Source organism: Athene noctua, chromosome 16, assembly GCF_965140245.1.
Source record: "Athene noctua chromosome 16, bAthNoc1.hap1.1, whole genome shotgun sequence".
Classification (NCBI taxonomy): Eukaryota; Metazoa; Chordata; class Aves; order Strigiformes; family Strigidae; genus Athene; species Athene noctua.
The window spans coordinates 3170380-3192644 of NC_134052.1; the positions used below are offsets into that span (position 1 = coordinate 3170380).

Here is a 22265-nt window from a genome sequence, read left to right on the forward strand (position 1 = left end):
CGGGCAGGCGGCAGTGGCATGCCCTCTGCTGATGAGCTGCCAGCCATGCAGGTCTGCTGTGCCAGGGTCCCCAGTGCCAGCCACGCAGGGTCCCCAGCACCAGGCATGCAGGGTCCTCAGCGCCAGACACGCAGGGTCCCCAGCACCAGGCATGCAGGGTCCCCAGTGCCAGCCACGCAGGGTCCCTAGTGCCAGCCATGCAGGGTCCCCAGTGCCAGCCACGCAGGGTCCCTAGTGCCAGCCATGCAGGGTCCCCAGTTCCAGCCACGTGGGGTCTGTGATGCCGGCATTGCAGGGCCCACAGTGCCAGCAATGCTGGGCACACAGTGCCAGTGATGTGGAGTCCGAGATGGCAGCAATGCAGGTCTGTGGTGGCAGTGGTGCAGTGTCTGAGGTACCAGCAATGCAGGCTGCAAAGTGCCAGTGATGCAGGATCCCAGGCATGAATTCACTGCAGCCAGGTTTCATGGTCTGGCCATGCTGGGTCTCATCCCAGCCATGGGGTCTGGGCACACGTGTCTCCACACTGTCCCCCTGGCACCATCTGCTTCTGCGCTGCCCAGGAGCAGTCAGGAGCTGAGCTGCACCGGGATGATCCTCCAGTACCCAACAGCAAGATAGGCATTATTTGCCTGCACAGGGAGGGCTGAAGCTGTTGCCCAGCCCTGTGCCCTGCTACCTCACTCGGACATGAAACCCAGGCAAGGGGTATGCGGGCACAGGAGCATGTCCCACACTCGGGCAGCTGAGAGCACAGCAGGGCTGCACCAGTGCTCGGTGGGACTGCGAGGGCTGATGACAGCACCCAGCAAAGCGACTCTGCTTTGCTCTTGCTTTGCTTCCTTCTGGCTTGCTCATGTCCTGCCCCACACCGTGTCTGTATGCTGGGAGCAGGATGGAGCCTGCTTTGTGTGTGAAGGATTTGGGGTGTTGCTGGGAGCCAGGCAGACCTGGGAGCCAAGGTACACGGCTGGAGCGGGGCTGGTGTGGAGCTGAGGTCGGTGCTGACACCAGAGGGTGGTGTGGTCTCACGCATCCCCGGCACCAAACCCTCGGAGCTGCTCAGGCTTCGGGCTGCCATTTGGCCCAGGGACTGGCCATTTGCTATAAAAACCTGTTGGACCTCACAGCACCATGGGCAGGGTGAAAGACTGGGAGTTGCCTCCAGATTCAGTGGGGACAGGCAGCAGCTTGTCCCACCCCAGCCATATCTTCACTGGGCTCCAGGCATTGCTCACCCGTGGCCTCAACTGTACCCTGCCCTGTGGCAGGGACACAACTTTTGGGGACCTGAGGGGGCCACTGACAAACACCCCATGCTGCCTCACACCCAGGCTCAGGCTCTGTACAGCCAGGCAGATGCTGAGAGATGGGGGCAGTTCCCTTCATTGCCCAGGACGTTACAAAACCACAGGAGCTGCCTCTTCACTGTAGCTGGTGTCCCCAGAGGCTGTGGCAGGCAGGGGACAGGCAAGGCTGGGAACAGGACAGCCACCACTGGAGACACATCACCACTCTGTCACATTTGTAGGAAGAGGACTTGGAGACAACTTTTATTTATTTTTTCATAGAGATTTTTAATGTTTATTTTTTAACAGACTTGATTTAAATTTTTGTTTTCTACAATAATTCAATGTAAAAATCCCAGTACAATATACAACAGTCTGAACATTTGGAATAAGAAATCCAGCTTGAGGAGACATGTAAATTCAGCTAGTTTCTAACACAGGTAGCAAATTCCCTCTGCCCTCCCCCAGATTTACCAGCCAGGAAGGCATGTGGACAGGAATGCTTTACAAATGTCACCCCACCCTATCCAGACACTGGCTGCTGTCCCTGCCTGTATTGCAGCAGGACGGTCCCTCAGGTACATCACCTTGGAAAGGGCAGGGTCCCCTCCGTGGGATGGCTGGGAGCCTCCAACGTTGCAAGGCAAAGTGCAGCCAAGCGAGGGTGGCTGGCCCTTGTTCGTGAGTGATGTGGGATGCTCTGAATAGACCCTGCACTCGGGTCCCTCAGGGCATGGGGCTCCCTCAGGATGGAGAGGAGACCTGTCCTCCCCTTGGCAGCAGTGCCTTGTGCCCTAGTGCAGCCATGTCATTGAAAGGGGATGGCCATGTCCCTACATGGTCTAGCCTGAGGAAAGGAAAACAAAGATGGTGCAAGGGTCCCTGGCTCTAGGGTCTGAGGGATAGCTCACAGGCAGGCTTTCAGGAAGCCACTTTGGCTTGCCCATGGTACTCAAGCAGCCTGGGGTGGTTCTGCTTGAACAGCCTGGAGTGGTCCTGCTCAAGCTACATGGGGTGGTTCTGCTTGAGCAACATGGGAAGGTTCTGCTCAAGCTACATTGGATGATCCTGCTCAAGCAGCCTGGAGAGGTCCTACTCGAGCAGCATGGGGTGTTGCTTCTCAAGCAGTGTGGGATGGTCCTGCTCAAGCAGCACGGGATGGTTCTGATGGAGCAGCATTAGGGTGGTCCTGCTCAAGCAACCTGGAGTGGTTCTGCTTGAGCAGCATGGAATGGTCCTGCTGGGGTAGCATGGGGTGGTCCTGCTTGAGCAGCATGGAGTGGTCCTGCTCAAGCAGGCTGATGTGATCCTGCTCAACAAGATGCACAGGGTGGCCTGCTTGAGCAGTGTGGGCTGGTCCTGCTCAGGCAGCATGGGATGGTCCTGCTTGAGCAGCATGGGGTGGTCTTGCTTGAGCACCATGAAGCAGCTGTAAGTGGCAGGGATAGTTCCTCATGTCCTGCAGCATCCCAAGCACTGCATTCAAAGCCATGTCTTTTTTGCCCCTTTTGGAAATCTTCTACTGCTCAGAGTTCTCCCAAAGATGTGTGTGCTTGAAGGGATCCCAAAGGCCTCTGGCCAAGCACCATGTTCCAAAATAATTATTGCTAATGCTAAATTAGGACGTTGGTGACTTTATCTAGCTGAGTTTTGAAACCTTCCAAGGGCAGAGATCCAACCACTTCCCCCGTGACCGGTTCCAGCTGCACCAGCTCAAGGGAGAAGTGTTTCCTGATGTCCAGCATGAATCTCCCTGCCTGCAAGCTGTGGCCATTACTATGGCACTGTGGCACTACTAAAGTGCCCCGAGTAGTGGGGATGGGGTGGAGGGCTGCTTCTCCATCTAACTTACCCCCACATCCCATCCCAAACAGTCAGGGCCCTTCCTGCTTGCATGAGGGGTGGCTGTGCTAGTGGCGACTTTCCTGGGCTGGTAAGGGATGCGATGAAAGGCAGGGGAAGGAGGAAGCAAAGGAGAAAATAACATCAGGACTCAGATGTGCTGGGAGTAAAAGATTGCAGGGATGATGGAGGAGAGGACGAATGGGAGAGGTCAGGCTGGGAGATGTGAGCTCAGGATAGAGTTGGAAGGGGAAAGAGAATGGACAGTGAAAGGGGGAGATGTGAGGTAAGGGAGGACGGCTGGAGGTCAGGAAGGGGTAAAGGGGAAATCTGAGGTAGGTGGGACACTTGGAGGATAAGGACAGATGGGGAGAGGTGGAGGAGTACGAGGAGAAACAGGGAGACTGTGGGAGGTGAATGACAAGGGATGGTGAGATAGCCAGAGGTCAAGTATGAGGACAGACAGAGCAAGAGGTGAAAGAGCATGAAAAAGGATGGGGAACAATGGGAGGTGGAGGTTCACAGGAACGATAGAGAGACTGAGGTGGAGAAAGAAGAGGTATGAGATGGAGGATGAGGGACAAGGTATGGGAGATGGTGGAAACAGGAAGGCAATGAGGTATGGGCAATAGTGGAAAGGGGAAGATGATGAAAAGAGAGGTTGGAGGAAGATGAGGAAGACTGGGAAGATGGTAGAAAGTGGAGGATGAGGAAGAACAGGCAAATAGGCAGTGTTAGGGCATGGGGAAGGATGGGGGACAGTGGGAGCTGGAGAATGAAGAAGGGCAAAAGGGAGGAGGACAAGGAGAGATGAGATGGCAGGTGGTGGAGAACAAGATGGGAGAGGGAGATGGAGATGAAGAAGAGGAGGGATGAGGAGACAGTGGGAGGTGGAGGAGGACGACAGGAGGGGTGAAGAGACATTTAGGGGGCAGAGGAAGACAAAGATTGGAGGGCAGTGGAAGAGGATGGATAAGGAGATGGGAAATGGAGAGGCACAAGGGGGATTGGAAATGTGGGGGTGGAGGAGGAGAAGGCAGGATTGGGTGATGTTGGAAGCTGGAGGGACAGGGCAGTAGTGGGAGGTGAGGGTGGGTTTGGGGATGGGGGAAGTGGAGGAGGATGAAGAGGATGAGGATATAGGAGAAGGTAGAAGAGGGTGAAGAAAGATGGGGAGATGAGAAGTGGACGTTGAAATGGTTTGGGGTGATGGTGGGAGCTAACGGAGGATAATCAGGGATAAAAAGATGGTAAGATGTAGAGGCCAGTGATGGTGGGAGCTGATAAGAGGATGAGAAGGAATGTTGAGATGTTGACATAAGGAGGAATATGAAAGGAAAAGAGAAACTGGAGGCAAAGCAGGATGAGGATGGATGGGACAGGGTGGAGGTGAAGGAAGACATGAGTAGATGGTGGGAGGTGGATGAGGATAAGGAGTGAGATGTGGTGGATGAAGGAGGAGCAGGTGAGAGGGGTGGAATGCCAGTGTGACAGGAAGACAGGAAGGTGGGATATGAAGGGCAATGGAGGAGCACATGAAGAAGTGAGAGGTGGTGGGTAATGGAAGAGCATAGGAAGGAGGGATGGGAGGTAGTGGGGGATGAAGGAGAAAAATAAGGAGGGATAGGATGTAATGTAGGGATGCAGGAGCACAGGAGCGCAGGAGAGGACACAGTGGGTAATGGAGGAGCAGGGCATGGCAGGGAGTGATGGGACAGAGTAGATGACAGCACACTCTGGAAGGAGTGTGGAAGGAGGGATGGGATGTGAAGGGGGTGGAGGAGAACAAGGAGGGATGGGAGGTGGTGACAGTGGAGCACAAGAAGGAATAGGACATGGTGGAGGATGCAGGAGCACAGGAAGGAGGGACAGGACATGGTGGCTGATGGAGGAGCACAGATAGGAAAGACGGGACCTGGTGGGTGATGGAGGAGGATGGGAGGGAAGTATGGGACACACTGGGTGACAGGAGCACAGGAAGGAGGGATGGGATGGGTGGACAACAGAGGAGCACCAGAAGAAGGGATGGGACATGAAAGATGGAGGTACACAGGAAAAGGGATGGGATATGGTGGGTGGTGGAGCATGGGAAGGAGGAATGGGGTTGGTGGGTGATGGAGGAGCACAGGAAGGAGGGCTGGGTTGGGTTGGGTGGGTGATGAAAGAGCAGAATAAAGAGGGATGGGACATGGTGGGCAATGAAAGCACATGAAGGAAGAAAGGAATGTGATTGAGGATGAAGGATAACAAGAAGGAAGGATGGGACATGGGGTCAAAGAGCAAGAATGAAAGGGATGGGACATGATGACAGCAGGAGCAAAAGAAGGAGACGTGGGTCATACTGGGTGATGGAGGACCTCAGGGAGGGACAGTTTAATGTAGTGAGTCTGGAGGAGGCTGGGACCTGCAGGTCATAAGGGGCACAAGGGCAAGAAGCCGCAGGCAGTGACGGGAAAGGGGATATGGGGTCCGTGTGCAGGCTGGGGTGAGCTGCTGAGCAGGAGGGGATGGGATGGGGAGGCATGAGAAACACCAGCATCACAGGGACAAGGCAGAGCCGAGAGGAGCCTGGTGTGAGGTGACAGCCCTGACAGCAAGGCCACGGAGGACCCCTGGGAGATGACATGGAGCCCAGTGGAATGACACAGTCAGGGTTGTGGGGGTGGTGTCGGGGGGAGACAGGCGGGTGAGGACAGGATGGGACACTGTGTCTACATTGGGCAGCTGGCAGGACAGCAGGGACAGAGGGTCAGGATCTAGATACATCTCCCCAACCATGGGTGCCCCAGCCACCCCACGCTCCCTCCGCAGCAGCACTGGTTCCCCAGACAGGACAGGCATCACGGTCCCCCCACCGCAGCACGGGAAGGCAGCACCGAGGGCGTGGGTGAGGGGTTGCAGGGCCTTTATTCATCACACAACAAGCAGGTACGGTACAGGGGAGCAGGACGGGGTGGGCAAGGGACCTGTCATCGGGGCAGAAGGTGCCCTTCATGCGACCTTGGCATGGGCTGGCGAGAGGAAGCAGGACAGGACAGGGGCAAGTGTGGCTTCACCCCGGGCCAGGCACTGGCGTGGGGGGAGGACAGGGACAGAGGCTGCGCAGGGGCTGGGGCTGGATCAGCCACCTCCACGCCTCAGGCAGGTTTTCCCCGTTGCCTTTGCAAATCCCTTGCTGGCCTTGGCTCAGCCCCAGCCCCGCAGGAAATGCCCAGCACCACTATTTACAGAGTAAGACAGAAATGACCAATATTACAAATAATTAAAAGGCAGTTGTAAAAATGAGAAACCACATTCCAAAAGTAGAGAGTCTTTTAAAAAAAAACAAACAAAACCAAAACCCCCATTATCAATGAAAATGCTAAAAACCACCCCAAAAGGATCTATGTACAGCAGGAGATTGCCCGTGGCAGCGCTGCGCCTGCCGGGGTGCAGGGACCCGACTTCTCCGTGGCAGGCAGGATGCTGCCAGGCCCCAGCTGCTGGTGAGGGTGGGCAGCGCCTGCCCCGCGCGTCCCACACCCGGGTGACGAGGGTCCCCGTGGGGCCGGACAGGCGCTGCAGGAGCAAAAGGCCATCGGTGCTGGGCCTGCGGGGCCCTGGCTGATGCTGGTGTGTCCGGAGACACAGGCAGTGAGTGGCCGTCGCGGAGATGCTGACGGAGGCTGCGACGTGGCAGTGATGCAGCCTGCTGCGGGCAGCGTGCGGCTGGACGGGAGGGGGCAGCAGCATCGGCAGCAGGAGCATTTTTTAACCGAAGCTGCAAGATGATAGCAATGCGCAGAGCCCCTGGAGCAGTGTACATAGCCCCAGAGCAACGCACAGAGCCCCTGGAGCATTGCATGTGGGACTCAGAGCAATGCAGAGGTCCTGGAGCAGTGTACAGACCCCACAGCAGTGTACAGAGCCCCAGAGCAATGCAAGGAACCCCCAGAGCAAGGTACACAGCCCCTGAGCAATGCACAGAGCCCCGGGAAGTGCGGGCACCTGCAGGCAGCTCCATCTGGGTGATTCCCTGCCTGGCCCCTGGCAGGCAGCTCGAAAATAGGTCAGGCAGCCACCTCAGAAACTGCTGTTCTCTCCTGGGGCTGCACAGAGGCACCAACGCTGCTCTGCGAGGGGCTGGGATGCAGCCCCCCAGCCCCAGGAGCTCTGCATTGCCGTGGGGGCTGTGGCTGCTGCTCCCCTCCCTCCCCAGATAAGGCTTTTTCAGATGGTGACCAAGGGACGTGTGGCACAGACCGCACACGGGCCACGCTGCAGTCTCCCAACCCACAATCTCTTAATCCAATTGGTGCATCTCCAATGTAGCTCATTTCGGTATTTTTAAAATGCACTTGGTTTTACATTGCAGGCTGTCCGGAGTTGGGCAGAGCCAAAAGTGGAAGGAAAAAAAGGAAAGAAAAAAAAAAAGAGAGAAATATGTATATTCAGCACTTGGATGAGCAAATAACTACAAGTGGCCCCAGGCAGGGAGCTGGGTGCAATGCAGGGGGGCACCACAGCCGTGGCCCCTCGGGATGGTGGCGGGAGGTACACAGACATGTCACACAGGTACACGCTGCCTCTCCCCACGCTGCGCACCCAGTGACCCCGGCTCTGCAGCTGGAGAGGCCAGGGGCACTGCCCGGACCCTCCCCAGCAGCACAGGACCTCGGCAGCCCCCTTCTGCCCCGAGTAGAAGGGTGCCCAGGGAGGGTCCCCACAGCCAGCCCAGCCTGGGTGACCGCAGGGACCCTCCCCTCCTTTCCGGCCGGGGAAGCACAAGCGGCCCCATGGCTGATGCAACCGCGCTGCAATCGGGGCTGGCAGGGATGTGCCGGAGCTCGGGCAGGGCGGGCAGCGCTGGCAGCAGCCGCGGGGGCCAGAGCCAACACCCTCCACCCGCGGGGGCCAACATGGCATTGCGCCCCCATCCATCGCATCCACACAGCATCCCTGCCACGCTTCGCCCCAGCCCTGCCCTACCTACACAACCAGCCTCCCCCGGCTGTTCTTTCCTTCTTGGGGCCCCAGCGAGCCCTCGGCATGACGGGGCCTCAGCTGAGATTCCCGGGGCAGTGGGCACCGGCGAGGACCCCCCAGCACCGGCAGCAGCTCCGAGGGAGCGGGTTTCTGCGCAGGTGAAGCAGCCACCCTGGCGGGCGTCCCCGCGTACCCTGGGGCTACCGGCAGCCTCCACCTCGGGCTCCACATCTGCTTCGTAAGCGTCCCCAGGGGCGAGGGGACGATTAGGAGACAGATGCGCCTGCGCTGCCTCCGAGAGGGGCCCCGCGGGGCGTCAGCGCGGGCGCTCTTCCGGCAGGAGAGTGGAAAGCAGGCACGCTGCGTCCCCCTGCCCCCCATCCTCACTCACTCGAGCCCCCCGGCTTCTCCTCCGCCCTGGGGGGGTCCGCGGGGTGCAGTTTGCACTTGGAGGGGGAATGGCGGACAGCAGAGCGGGATGGCCGGGCAAAGCAGGAGGTGAGGGACTGGGAGCTGCAGTCACAGGCCGTGTCCTGCAAAGATAGACAGGGCACAGGGGGGTTAGAGGGGTTGGCCACTCCATCCCCTGCCATGGCAGGACACCCCGGGGGACACCCTGCCTCGTTACCTCGCTGGCTATGGCCGAGATGAGGTCGGGGTCCCGCAGGGTTGTGTCTTTATTCCCCTGGCCGGGGGACGAGGGCTTGGGGTCCTCGCAGCTGCTCTGCTTGAGGACTTTCTTGTTCAAGACACGGGAGATATTTTCGGCCGGGTGGTGGGTGGCTGGGCTGGGGTGCTCGGCTCTCTTGCTGCCCTCCTCCCCGGTTACCACCTCTTTCTTCTCCAGGGGGGCGGTGGGGCTCTGTGCCCTCCCGCAGACGTTCCTGAAGAACTCCTGCACAAGGCCATACTTGGGTGCTTCGGGCTTAGCCCGGCTGCTCTCAGGGCAGCCTGGCTTCCAGATGGACTCGGTGCTGCCAGTGTGCTCCACCACGCTGAACAGGCTGGACAAGCCGTCGTTGATATTGCTGAGAACCGGGCTGTCGCGCGTGGTGGTGGAGCGGGCCCAGGCAGAGCCATTCTGCTTGCTCTGGTGCAGGTTCCAGAGGCTCCTGTCCTTGGAGGCATCCAGCTTGGAGGAAGACCTCCTCTGGAGCTTTGGAGAGCCATATTTTGGGGAGCAGCATGGCCGCTCGATCCTGGAGTGGACCTTATCCAGGGAGGAGGAGATCTGCTTGCTGCGCACGGACACGAGGGAGGAGCTGCGCGGGGACCAGCTCTTGCTGTGCACGCCGCTGCTGCGTGGCAGGTCGGTCTGCAGGCCAACACTCACCGTCTGGATGGTCTGTGTCCCCACATGGGCCAGCCCCACCGTCTGGCTGGACGTGCTTTTCACCTTCCTCTCCAGCGAGCTGGAGCGGATGGCCTGCCGCACGCAGTTGGTGATCTCCTTCATGTCGTCGCTCATGTTGCCGGAGATCTCCAGGTCGTGCAGCGACGGGGGGAAGCGGGGCACCGGTGGCACCGTGCTCTCCACCGTGCCACCGTCCAGCAGCTCCCGCTGCTGCTTGGAGAAGTTGCACAGCCACTGGCTGTAGGTGCTCTCAGCACTGGCTGACTCCTCCGGCTCCTTTGGCTTGGCCATGGTGAACAAGAAACCTGGTTCGATCATGATCTTCCCCTCCTTGTTGTGCACCAGAGGCGCCTCCAGCCGCCGCACCACTGGCGGGCTGTAGTAGATGCGGATCCCCGTCTTGTCGGGCGCCGTGTAGCTCCTCTGCATTTGCTTCTGGGCTGGGTCATGTCCAGAGAAGCTGCTTGCCCGTGAGTAGTCCCAGGAGGAGATGCCCAGCTTCTCCTTGGCCAGGCTGTCAGGGGCAGGTTGCTCAATATTCACATATGTACAGTTTGAGGGAGGAATGCCAGTGCTGTCCCGGATCCCGTTGGGCAGCAGCTGGGTGGCTGAGGATGCCTTTTTGCCTCGGGAATGGTCACACAGCCCCGGTGCAGTCTTTCCAGGGAGGTAGGGAGAACAGTCAAGCAAGCTTTCAAACTCTGACATGGAGGAAACGGACTTGGTCCTGTGAGAAAAGAGGATGGGGCTCACAAGGGGACAGGGCAACGGGTTGGGGGGCAGCTGGAAGCACCTCGCTCCCACTGCAATGGGACCCTCCTGGACACCCAGTCCTGTTCCTCATGGGAACCCTTGGCCTCCAGGATAACTCTGGACCATGTCTGCATCTCCCCCCAGCTGCCGGGGCTGCCAAGCCCAGGGATAGCCCTGCACAGCCTCCCCCGTACCCTGGGGACTATGCAGACACCAGCACACTCACCTTTTGAGGTTGGTTCCCTTGGCTTCTGCTTCAGAGATTGTCTCTTTGTCTGTGATTTTTTCATTGAGAGCCTAGGAGGACACAGAAGAAAGAACTGACGTCAGCAAGCACAGGATCAAAGTACACCGATGGGCTGGAGCAGGGGCTGCACCCTGCTCCTCTCCAGCGCCACCACCTTCCCCCATGCACCCATTCCCCGGGCTACATGGGGCTCACATCTATTTTAAATCAGCTTTTTATAACCCCACCAAAGCCCTTGGGGTTCAGCCACATTCTCCACTGCCATTCTCCCCAATCCCTGGTGCATCCCCTTGCAGCCTCATTTGCTCTTCAAGGGGCTGGTACTTGGGGTTCAAATGACCTCCCATCTAACCCTTAGCATAGACATGAGCCCAGCACCCCGAGAGCCCTCTGCCTTCTCTTGCCCACCTCTTTCCAGTTGCTGCCGTGCTTCTCCATTTCAGAATGCTTCAGTGCCCATGGGTTGGCTCCTTTCTGCAACTGGAGAACGTGTTGGTCATTCAACATGTGCAATACGAGCCCCTCTGCGCAAGCAAAAGCATTTGCCACTTGCCCCCAGTGCATTCCCTGAGAGCATTTTCACACTCTTGAGGCACATATGGGAGGCAAGTGGCAGATGCTGAAGGACACGTTCACGATGGGGGAACACCATACCTGGTTGATTTTGTTCTGCAGGTCCTTCGCTTGCTGCTCTGCCTGCTGCTGCTCCTCCTTGAAGCGGGCCAGCAGCTCCACTTTCTCCTGGTTCCAGTTCTTCTCGCTGATCTGCAGCTGCTTGGTGAGGTCCATGACAGCGCTGTAGGACTCGGCTAGGAGATGCTGGTGCTCCTCACGCTCCCTCTTCAACGCCACCTTCCAGTCTGGCAGCACGCGCTCCGTGAGCCCTTTGCCTGCCTTTGACTCCAGCTGCGGGGACACATTGGTGGCTGTGGGGGACCCATGGCTCCAGCGTGGTGCTGGACATATATCCCCAGCGAAGGGACAAGGCTGTGGGCATCCTGGTTCCCAGTGCAGGGCCCACGCTGCCTGGGTTGGGCTATAAGCATGTCCCCAAGGCCACGTTGCACAGCACAACTCGTCCATGGGCGCAGCCCAGCCGCAGCCAGCCCTGGCCTGCAGCCATGTCGTGCCAGACGGCCCGGCAGACGGTCACCCAGTGGGACACAGGCTGAATGTCCTGCCTGCTCGGCTGTGCTCTGCCTGCAATCCTGCCTGCTGGACCCGGCTCCTGGAGAGGTGCAACATCACTCGCAGGGCTGGCAGAGTGGATCCTGAGGATGCTGCTGCCACTGGCAGCCAGGAAGGCACCTGAAACTGGGGTGCTTCCCCGGTGGCAGCTCTGCTCTCTTCTGGAGAAGAGAGGAGGAAATTGGGAACCACCGCTGAGCTCTGCCTGGAGAAATCCCACTTGCTGGCAGCTGCTCTGGGGAGTGGAGTTGATGGATGGCCACGGGCTGCTGCCAGCACAGTGTGAGGGAGCAGAAAAACCTCATCGCTGTGCAGGCAGGACTGGGGGACTGATGGAACTGCTTCCACAGGCAGGAGCCTCCCTCAGTGCTGAGGCTGCCCTCCTTCCACCTCCTGCCCTTGCTGCAGCAGTATATCCCTCCTGCAGTATCCGCAGGTGTGCAGTGCCCTGACCCGCGCCGTGACCCAGGGGAGGAGAGGAGGGCTCTGATGCCGCTCCCAGATGCCTGTCCTGAGCCCCGGTACCATCCTGCCCATCCTAGACAAACCCAGCAGAGGAATAAAGAGCATCCTCTGCTGATCCACAGTCAGACTTTCGTGCCAGCCCGTTGCTATGGAAACTCGCCTGCCGGAGCGGCTGCTAATTGAGATTCCCACAGTGCCACCCTGCCTCCCAGCCCTGCCCAACAGCCAGCGCTTGGCACACGGCGCAGGCAGCCCCCCAGCCCCACATCCCCACCAGGCAAAGGGGAGCTCCGCCAGCCTGCAGGGTGCCTGGGGCTCCCACCTGGGCAATGTGGCACTTGAGCTCGGCACGCTCCATCTCCCAGGCAGCCTTAGCCTTGGTGAACTGCTGCTGCAGCTCGCTGGCACCGCGCCGCTCCTCCCGCAGCTCCGTGCACAACTCCTTCAGGGTCACCTTCATGTCCGCCAGCGTCTTGATGCACTCGTTGGGCTGCCAGGGGATTGGGGGTGAGCGGAGGGATCAGGAGTGACCAGAGGGAGCTGGGGCCCCGCGCCGGAGGGGACCCAACGGGGTGGGACCCCATGGGAGCTGCCATCTCTGCAACCCATTGCCACAGGCTGCCCAGTCTCGGGGTGAGGGACAGGGGGTACCACCAGGGCAGGGGACCAGCCCTGGGGGGAACATGCCAGCAAGGAGCACCCTCTCCCAGCCATGCACCCCTAGAGGAGCCACCATGCCAAGCCAAACAGCTGCAGAGGGGGCTGATCCTGCCCATTCCCTGTGCTTGTGGGGCCCCCACTCACCGTGTTGGGGGTCCAGGCATCACCAGCACATGTCTTGTTGTCTGCCTGCTGCTGTGGGGCAAGCTCCTCCTCTTCCAGCAGCAGGTACAGCTCCTTCATGCTATTCACCTGCAGGAGACACCACAGCTGGGGAAATGAGGGGACCCACAGCCCACGGCCAGGGATGGGGGACACCCGAGCAGCCCCGAGTGGAACATGTAGGCACAAGCAACAGCCCTGGGGATGCCTGACAGCGTGGTCCCCCCTCCACTGCAGCAGAGGTGGGAGCCCCTCAGCCCACAGTACCTCCAAAAAGTCCTCGCCCTCACTGTGCACCATCTTGCCCTGGCGCCAGAGCTTGAGGAACCACTTGAGCTTCATGAAGAGCAGGAGGAAGCTCTGCCTGAACTGCTGTGACTCCTGCACCAGCAGGTTCTTCTCCTGGCTCCAGAACTTCTGCTCCAGCCGCCTCTGCAGGTTCAGGCTCTGCAGCTCGAACTCCCGCCGCAGCAGTGCTTTCTGGTGGTCCTCCTTCAGCTGTGGAGAGATGTGTGGGCTCCAAGACAGGGGCTGGCGGCAGTGATGTGGTGCTTCCACCCTAGGGTCTGGGTTGAGCCTGGTGCCAGCTTATTTAACACCCCTGGGGAGCTGCAATGCCCTGGCAGCATGCTGGGGATGCTGGGGCCATCCAGGCATTGCCATGGGTGGAAGCCCTGCACGGCTGCACGCCCATGTGCAAGGAGAATTCTGCTCAGCCCCTGTGAACCTTGAAGATGGGACATGCTGTGTGTGGTCCCAGGTGACACCCGGGTCCTCAGGCGAGTCATCAGCCTGGTGGCACAGCCATGGGCGTGGGGACACGTTTGCCAGGGATCGGGGCTGCTGCCTACTCACCTGGCAGATCTTCTGTGAGAAGTTGTCCACCTCGTCCTTCCTCAGCTGCCTCTCCTGTGAGAGCTGCTCCTGCAGTCCCCGCAGGCTCTCGTTGGCCTCCGACAGCACCAGCTGCAGCTCCTTCATCTGCAATGGCCCGGGGAGGGTATGGGGACCGTGGGCTGCGCATGGCTGTGCCTCCCCGCGTCCCTCCCTGAGGGAGCTCTGCAGCTTCCCTTGTCCCTGGCTCTCAGGAGGGAGAGCCCCATCCTCACAGCCCTGTCCCCAACCCCACTGGCCAAGGGGACACAGCTCCCTGCCTGTGTCGTACCTCGGTGGCGTAGGAGTCATTCTCCTCAGGCCGGCAGGTTTTGTAGCTCCGGGGATGCGTGGGGTCCATGTCCTTGGTGTGGGGGATGCGGTAAGGATCGGCGTCCCTAAAATCAGGCTGCTGCATGCGTGGGCAAGTTAATGAGAACAAACCAAAAGAGCGGGAAGAAAAAAAAGCCAGAAAACAAAACAATGGGTCTCCGAAACAGTAAGGAACTACAAGACAACAAAAAGGATGAGGAGGAGAAGGAGCTTCATCACCATGGCGGGAGACAATGCAGAAACCAAAAGGAAACACAGGATGAGGAGACACGTGGCCTGGATTGTTTGGGGAAAGGGGAAAAAAGAGAGAAAGAGGGAAAAAATGTGCAAACACCAGTTACGGTGCCATGCAGTGACTGGGGGAGACTGGGACCTGGGGCTGGTGGGATCACATGCAGAAAAATAGGACTCTGAACAAGCGAGTGTGCTCCAGAAAGGGGCTTGTGCCCACAGCCCCAACCACCACTGACATCCCTGGTCCCTGGCATGACCTGGGCCCCCTGGAGAGGAGGGGGGTGGCAGGGTATGCGCTGCTTTCCACTGCTCCAAAGGTTCTCTCCATTGGATGCAGATTTGCCCTGGGACCTTTGCTCTCCAAATTACCCTGCCTGGGTACCACTGGGGACTGAGGCTTCTCACAACCGGGGTCCCTGCAATTTGGGCTGCTTTCAGGAGGCTGCAGGCTGCTCTTCTGCCACCCAGCTCATCTCCAATAAGAAGGAGTTTCCAAGCTGGGGATGCTTGGCCGAGCTGGGGGAGAGCAGCTGAATTGCTGGCCCCTGCTAAGGTGGGATCGCACCCAAGAGCCCCCGGCCATGGGCAGGGCAGCCTCGGCACGACCAGCCCATGCTGGGATGCGCCAGGATGCCCACAGCCTCCTGCCCTGGGCACACTCTGTTGGAGCAGAGTCCTACCTTGTCCCCAGTGCCACTGGCATGCAGCAAGGTGTTAGTGTGGGGTTTGCTCTGGAGAGGCAGGAGGGAGGTTACGTGGGGGATTGGGGTTTGTGCTGTTTAAAGCGGGCGGAAACAGGGCAGCAAATAAAGCGGCAGCTGCTGCGGGGGACGTGGGAAGAAGCCCATACCTGGAAGTCGGAGGCATGCTCCTTCTGCAGCCCTTCTTTGGTGGCGTCATGGCTGCTGGGGCTGGAGAAGGGGAAAGAGTCTGTGTGCTCCTTGAGGCCGCCAGTGAGGTGATCCACCTTCCTCGCGAAGCAGCCCAAGTCCTGCTGGAGTACGCCCAGCCGCATGAGGAGCACATTCATCAGCTTGGCATCGCTGGGGCTCTCGCCGCCACTACCCACCGCCTCGCCCAGCAGCCCCCCCGCGCACTCGTTGTCCAAGCAAGCCTTCAGCCCAGAGGTGAAGCCATTGGCATCCGAAATCAAGACATCGATCGCTTTGCTGACGAGCGCCGCCTGGTCTCGGATGCCCAGCAAGGTCTCCAGGTCCTTGGGCTTAAGCAGCTTGGCAGGACCATCAGGCACCTTCCCACCGCCAGGCACCCTGTCCTGACCGTCGGCTTCGCTGCTGCCCATCCCGTCCCTCCAGCCAGCGGTTGGGACGCACTGGGCCGAGTCACCGGCCTCGGCGTCGGTCTCCAGCATTGGCCGGGTGGTCTGGCAGGAGGCCAGGTCACAGCGCTGGAGGTTGGAGAGCAGCACGCGGTTCTCGTACTGCAGCTTCTTCACCTTGCCGCTCAGCTCGCTGATCTGCACCTTGGCCGTGGCCAGCTCTTCCTGCGAGGGCTCGCTGACCACTGAGCAGCTGTCCTCTGACAGCGTCACGTCCAGCTCGTGGTCTGACTTGTACTTGGTCAGCTCATTCAGGAGGAGCTTGTTCTGGTCCTCCAGCTCCAGCAGTGAGCGCCTCAGCAGCTCGGCCTCCTCCTCCACGAACTGCAGGTGCCGGCGCAGCTCCGCCACCGTGTCCCCTGCATCCCCGCAGCCCGAGATGCCTGCCAGGAACCGCACGTCCTGCCCGGGGAAGTCTCTGTCCCCCTGGCCCTTCATGTCGTCCATCTCCGCCCGCAGCCCACGGTTTTCCACCTCCAGCTCCACTATCCTCCGGCTGAGGATGTTGGCTTCCTCCTCCACCAGCTTGAGGTGGACCTTCAGCTCAGCCTCGCGGGAATGGGGAGAGTCGGCCAGCTCCTCCACAGAGAGGGAGCTGTCGAGGTCCCCGTACAGGGACCTGTACTTCAGCAGCTCCTCCTTCATGCCATCGTTCTCCTTGGCCAGTTTGGTCAGCTTCTTGCACATCAGAGCTGACTCCTCCTTGGCAAAATGCAGCTGGCACTTCAGGTCTGCACTGTCCTCCTGGGGACCGAGAGGGCACGGGCATTAGAAACGTGCTTCCAGCTGCCACGGTGGCTCTGAGCAAGCCCCGGGGACATGCTACCTACCCACCCATCCCTGTGAGCCCGGGGGAGCTACAGGCCCTGCTCACGAGGGGGAAAAATAATGAGATCCATCCTGAAGGCTTTCAGGGAGAGCCCAGAGACAGGGCAGGATGCCCAGAAGGAGACTCATGGCTCTGGCCCCAGGAAGGACATTGAGTGCTGCCGGGTATGCAGGGCCTGAGCCCAGCCCCGCTGCAGCCCAATCCGCCATGGGCAGGAGAGGGAGGGAAAGCTCTCAGACTCCACAGAGCAAAATAGAAGCCAGCAACAAGGTTTCCTCCTGAAAGCTGGCAAACGCTGAAACAACTAGTGCTGCTGCCTCTGCAACCCCCCCACCCGGGCTCTGCTCCTCCTGCTCAGCCCCAAACGCTCCATCACGGGGTGGAGAAGTGCTGATTTTGTCTGGAAACCTCCCAAAGTCCCAGCCCTTGCCCAGCACTGATCCTTGCTGCCACCACCTTGCCAGGGGACAGAAAACCCAGGCAAACCCCCCACATCAGCCTGCTGGTCACTTCCCAAGCCCCTTTGCTTCTTGGGGCTGTTTCTCCACGTGTTTTTTTTTTAAATTTAGCAGCTAGGTTCTCGGCTATTTGCCCAGGCAGACTGTTTCTCTGCTTTCAAAAGCTTTTTGGATGGAGGACCAGGATTTCCTGACGTCCAGCTCACAGTTTCCCGTGCCGTGGGGTCACTCGAGTGCTCCGAGCTCTGACTGCCAGGAGGGGACCTGCCAGGCTGTGACCTTGGCCCCATGACACCCGCTGGAGCCCTGGGTGGGTGCTGGAGGTGGTCGAGCCCTTTGGCTGGGTGGCTACTGGCCCCAGCAGCCCTCTGCCTGGCTGAACTCATCCCCTTTCCTGTTTCCTTGGCTGGTAAAAAACAACTGTCCCCCATTTTGTGTGCTCCTGGCCCCCCAGCTGTGCCCATGCTCACAAACCCCAAATCCTGCAGCAGCTATTTACTCTGCAAACTTCACAGGCTGCTCATATAGAGGCCAGGGGTGATGGGGGGAGGTCCCATGAGTTTGGGATGATGTTTTATACCCCAAACACCCTGCTGTGAGCACAGGAACCACCCTGCTGCTCTTCCATGCTCATGCACAGACACAGCCTCACTAAGGCCAATAAAGCTGTGACCCCCCTAATTAGCTGCAAAGATTAGGGGAGGGCTGGCGCAGGCAGCTCTCCCCGGCAGGGCAGACATGACCTCAGTTCCTGTTTTTCTAGGGAAAAAAAAAAGCAGCAGCCCGGTGTGTCCCATTGCCCCTTGGCATTGCTGGAGGGACACACATGTCCCCAAGACCACTTTGAGTGCTCCTGGGGTCTGGGGCAGAGCTCAGGATTGACTCTGTCCCCCCCCGGCTCCATTTTCGGTGAGTGCTGATTCTCGCCCACCGCAGCCGGGCAGGAAAGGGGCCCAGGAAGCCACTGATGAGTCATGAGCATCTGTGCCCGCAGGGCCACTGGGCCACAGCTGCTCCGGAGAGAGCACCGTGGGCAGAGGGGGGCAGGGGGCCACGTCCAGGGGCATTTGCACTCGAGGAAGCTCAGGGTTTGCTTTCCAGCACCGGCTCCTTCCCAGAGCATCGGTCCCACTGCAGAGCTGGGGCCGCATCCAGCCCCACGTCTCCAGGCTGAGGGGCCTTGGCTCCGCGGGGGTGTGGGAAGCAGATGGGGGAGTTTTACTGCAGCCCAGGCTGGGGTTTGTTTCCTGCCCCGGAAGGAGGCAGGGGAGGGGCTGTATTTCAGTTTTGGAAGGGGGTGACAAAGGGGTTCCCAGACAGCTCCCTCGGCTTGGGGTGCAGCCAGGTGTAGGTGCAAAGCCATGGCCTGCTCTTTGGGGAAATGGGAGGCAGGACTCTGGGACCATCAGCTGGCCTGAAAGGGCTCTCAAGGATGGAGTTAAAAGTAAATTATAAATAAAAAAACAAAAGGGAAAGTCTTTGAGGGCCTGGGGATCTCCATCGCATGACTGCACAGAGTGGGCTGTGCCAGCAATGACACAGGTCACCCAGAAACCCTCGGGGTGCCCAGGGTCCCCACTGTGAGAAGCTCTCAGCAGCATGTGGCAGGAGAGGCTTTACAGGGTCTCTCTCCCTGCCCCTGCTTTGGGGGAGCAGATCTACTTCCCAAAATAAACCTTTCAGGTCTTCCACCTTTGAAAGAGGATTTTTCCAGTATTAATACACTTGCATTCCTGCAACAGCAGCTCTGCCTCTCCGAGCCGTGGTAACAGCATTAGCAAGTCACAGCAGCTCAGCCCAACAGCAAGTGACAGCTGAAATCCTGCTGCCGCCGGCAAATCCCCCCTTGCCCGTGCTGCCCCAGCAGCCTGGCGTGGGGCAGGGACAGCCAGCCTCGAGCTGATCCCCACAGGGACCCTCAGCTCCCCAAACCCCACAGGGCTCCCGGGCCACCCTTGAGGACAGCCACTGGCACAGGCAGGAGGGACCCAGGCTGTAACAGCCACAACACAAGAGCAGAAGCAGCTTTGCAATGTAAAAGCCGAAGTCATTCAGCTCCTTACTGCAGTCTTGACACATGGAAAGGGTTAAAGACACATGGAAAGGGTTAAAGCCACCCGCTGGCCACTGATGCTCCATTGATAAATGAGACAAGGGAGGGGTTGAGGACAATGAGGATGGCCCAGCACATCAATCCCTCCCTTATGCAGGGTCTCTGAAAGGCAGAACAGCCCTGCAAGGGAGGGGACAGCACTGCCATGACCAGATTTACTTCTGGGCCAGGCATAGCCTTCAGCTAGCACCATGACCTGGGGTGCTGGTGGGTCACCATGGCATGCCCCGGACACGCTGGCGCTGATACCTGCACAGACGGTTTCTTCTCAGTCTTCCCGATGGAGCGAGACCCCCGCTTCTTCAGGGAATTCTGCAGAGAGAAGAGAGAGCTGTGACCCACAGTGATGGCACAGCACCCCTGCATGGACAGACAGACCCAGCAAGGGTGGGCATCGATGCTGACTTCTCCAGCCACCTGTGAACCCTACAAAAACACCAGAACCCCAGTGGGCTGAGGCCCTTTGCTTTGGGGGAGCTGGGCTGGCAAGCATTGTATCATGAGGTTTGGCTAGAAATTCCCCCTGCAGGCAAGTGAGCAGTGAGAGAGTAGGATCGAGCAGGAAATGAGCCGTGGAGAGGCTGAGTCACGGTCCTGTCAGGCTGGATGGAGCAGGGAATCCAACCCCCAGGCAAAGGGATGGCTCTCCGAGCATCCCAGTGTGGGAGCAGTAAAATGATGACGTTCCCCATTGCCTCTCCCCCAAGCAAGGGAAACATCCTGGTTGCTCAGCCATGGGGAGAGCTCCTCAGCAGGACGATGCTGGCTGTGCCCTTGGGGTCTCTGGGGACACAAGAGATGACCCCCAGGCTAGCGAGGACAGCTGGGAGACAGGGAGGCCAGACAGCCATAAGGGAGACTAGAAGGGGGTAAAAAAGCAGGTACCCAGAGCAGGGCCAGTTGTCTGGGAAGGGGAGCTGGGGGTTTCCCTCAGGAACACCCAGGCAGCCCCCCATGAGCTGATCCATGTGGCCGCCCTGGACCTATTTCCAAATTGGCGCTGAGGCCCAGCAGCCAAAGAAAGCAGCTGTGAAATGTAAGCTGCTGCCTGTGCCAAGGTGCCGGGCTCCAGGCTTTCCTATTAAGGCCACGACCATCGTGGGAGCTGCTGCTGCTGCAGAGCCTCTCCCGGGGGCTGGCTGTGCCACGTTGGCATCTCTCACCCCCACCGCACTGGGGACCGGGGCTGGCGAAGGGCATCACCCAGCCCCAGGCACAGCACCCTGGGCCAGACAGCAGCTGTCATCGCTCCACCCTGGGCACAGCCCTTGGGGTGGCCATGCCTAAGGGGCTCATCATGGCCAGGCTCGATGTAGCAGGCTCGGCATGGGGTACCTGGACCGGTCCCACTTTTCTCCTCCGCCCCAAGAGATGCCACAGAGGGGTAGAGCCAGAGGGGCAAACGCATGCGCCTTTGGGGATGTTCTGCCCATCCGGACAATTATCCAATTATGGGAGAAACCTCTTGGAAGGGAGAAATAATCATCCCTGAGGGGTGAGCCCAGCCCTGCACAGCCTCCGCTCCATGCAGTCGGCTTGGCTGCTAACAAGCTCTGCCATGCTCTGTGCCCTCCAGCGGGAGGGAGGAGGCGGAGGAGGGCTGTTAACTCACTGTTTGTCTAATTAGCGCTCTGCAATCAGAGAGTAACCCCAATGCCCTTGCTAGCCTGGGGACACGCCATCCCCAGGCTCAGGGAGCTGTGCTCCAAGCCTACCAGGCCTCCTGCCAACGGGCAGTGTCCCCTCTGGGCTCAGGCAGCTGCAGAGAGGGGCTGTATCCTGCCCCACACTCTTTTGCCAGGGCAAGGCAGCAGCTGGCACTCAGGTCTCCCTGCGCACTAACCACGCAACCATTTTCTCTGCCTGTTTTTCAAGCATGAGAGCTCAGCTCCCGCTGCTGCCATTTGTTATTCAGTGCGCACTCGCTGGCTGCAGGGAAACCCATTTCACGCCTGTTAGAGGAGGCTGTGCAGCAGAGGGACAAGACACCCCACCTGGGGTGACGCTGCTCCGTGCCACCCCATGAGAAGGTGGCTGCAGAGGGGACGGGTACAACTGCAGCTGTGTCCTGCTGCTTGCCAGGAGCTGGCCCCAGCGTTAACTGGAGCTGGCTGTGGACATGCCGAGCCGTGTGCTGGCTCCCTGCCCTGCCATGCAGGGGAGCATGGCTGGGGGCAGAGACAGCCCTCCGTGCACTGTGTCCCCGTCCTCAGTGGGAGCAGGGCCCGAGCTCTACCATGGCACGTCCCCCCCCCCCGTGCTGCCCTGACGGCTCAGTCAGTGATGCTTCCCGAGGCTCCCTGGGGACCAGAGACATCCTGGGTAGTAGGGAAGTGGGTTACAAGTGCTGCGATAGATCACAAACTCATGCTGTCACCAGGATGCCTTTCCTGTCACCGAGGATGACAGTGGTCCTGGCCAGGAGCTAGTCCCAAACCCAGCATGGCCCGGAGCACCCTGGACCTGTGCGTCTGGGTACACGCATGGCACACGGCTTCCACAGATGGGATTGTGCTCTGCAGCACCGCCGAGACACAGCCGGGACATCACGGCCACGCAGACCCACAGCTCAGCCCACTTCAAACTAGCAGCATGCGCTCAGGCTACGGCCAGCACCGAGCACTGTGACAGGGACCCCACACATCCCACAGAGCTTTCGCCAGCGGGAGTTGGGCACGGCCCAGGTGGCTGGGCTGAGCCAGTGGCTGAGAACACATAAAGCAGTTCTAGTGCAGGGGGGAGGTCCCATAGCCCCCCTGGGATGGGGTAGAGCCACGCTGCGCTCACAGGGTGGGATGAATCACGCCTCGCCAAGGGCAGGCACTGCTCGGGTTTCACAAGCATCTGCGGCATGGTTTGGGTTTCAGCAGTGCGAACAGGGATGGGGGATCCTGTGGTGCAAGGCCAGGACACCTGCTACGGGCAAAGCCTTGGGACGCCTCCTGATCCCCCCCTCACCTCTCGGAGCTTGTCCATCTCGTTCTGCACCACCTGCTTGGCCAGCTCTGTCTCAATGAGCCGCTGGCGCAGGTCCTCGTTCTCCTCCTCCAACCTGATTCTCTTCTTCTCCACTGCCTCCAGCTCATTGTGGAGCCGCACGGAGACGTCCTTGGCCACCTGGGGACACAACGGGGCTGTCATCAGGCTGGGTGCAGTGCATG

The 22265-nt window shown here is 59.5% G+C and overlaps 1 protein-coding gene across 2 annotated transcripts in view; it reads right to left on the bottom strand.

The window, feature by feature from the left end:
• Window positions 1-4348: 4348 nt before the first annotated feature.
• MTCL2 (microtubule crosslinking factor 2) overlaps window positions 4349-22265 on the bottom strand; it is a 28193-nt gene continuing 10276 nt past the window's right edge. The window contains exons 3-16 of one of the 2 annotated variants that reach the window (XM_074920622.1): window positions 22063-22221; window positions 19354-19416; window positions 15216-16448; window positions 14091-14210; window positions 13781-13906; window positions 13193-13423; window positions 12908-13015; window positions 12426-12593; window positions 11105-11356; window positions 10859-10930; window positions 10430-10500; window positions 8725-10177; window positions 8488-8629; window positions 4349-7486 (exon numbers count right to left, since the gene is read on the bottom strand). In XM_074920622.1, the coding sequence (XP_074776723.1) occupies window positions 7458-7486; window positions 8488-8629; window positions 8725-10177; window positions 10430-10500; window positions 10859-10930; window positions 11105-11356; window positions 12426-12593; window positions 12908-13015; window positions 13193-13423; window positions 13781-13906; window positions 14091-14210; window positions 15216-16448; window positions 19354-19416; window positions 22063-22221 (4227 nt within the window). In that variant the 3' untranslated portion in view covers window positions 4349-7457. The remainder of the gene's footprint in view (window positions 7487-8487; window positions 8630-8724; window positions 10178-10429; window positions 10501-10858; window positions 10931-11104; window positions 11357-12425; window positions 12594-12907; window positions 13016-13192; window positions 13424-13780; window positions 13907-14090; window positions 14211-15215; window positions 16449-19353; window positions 19417-22062; window positions 22222-22265) is intronic. The other variant, XM_074920621.1, reaches the window with a different exon arrangement.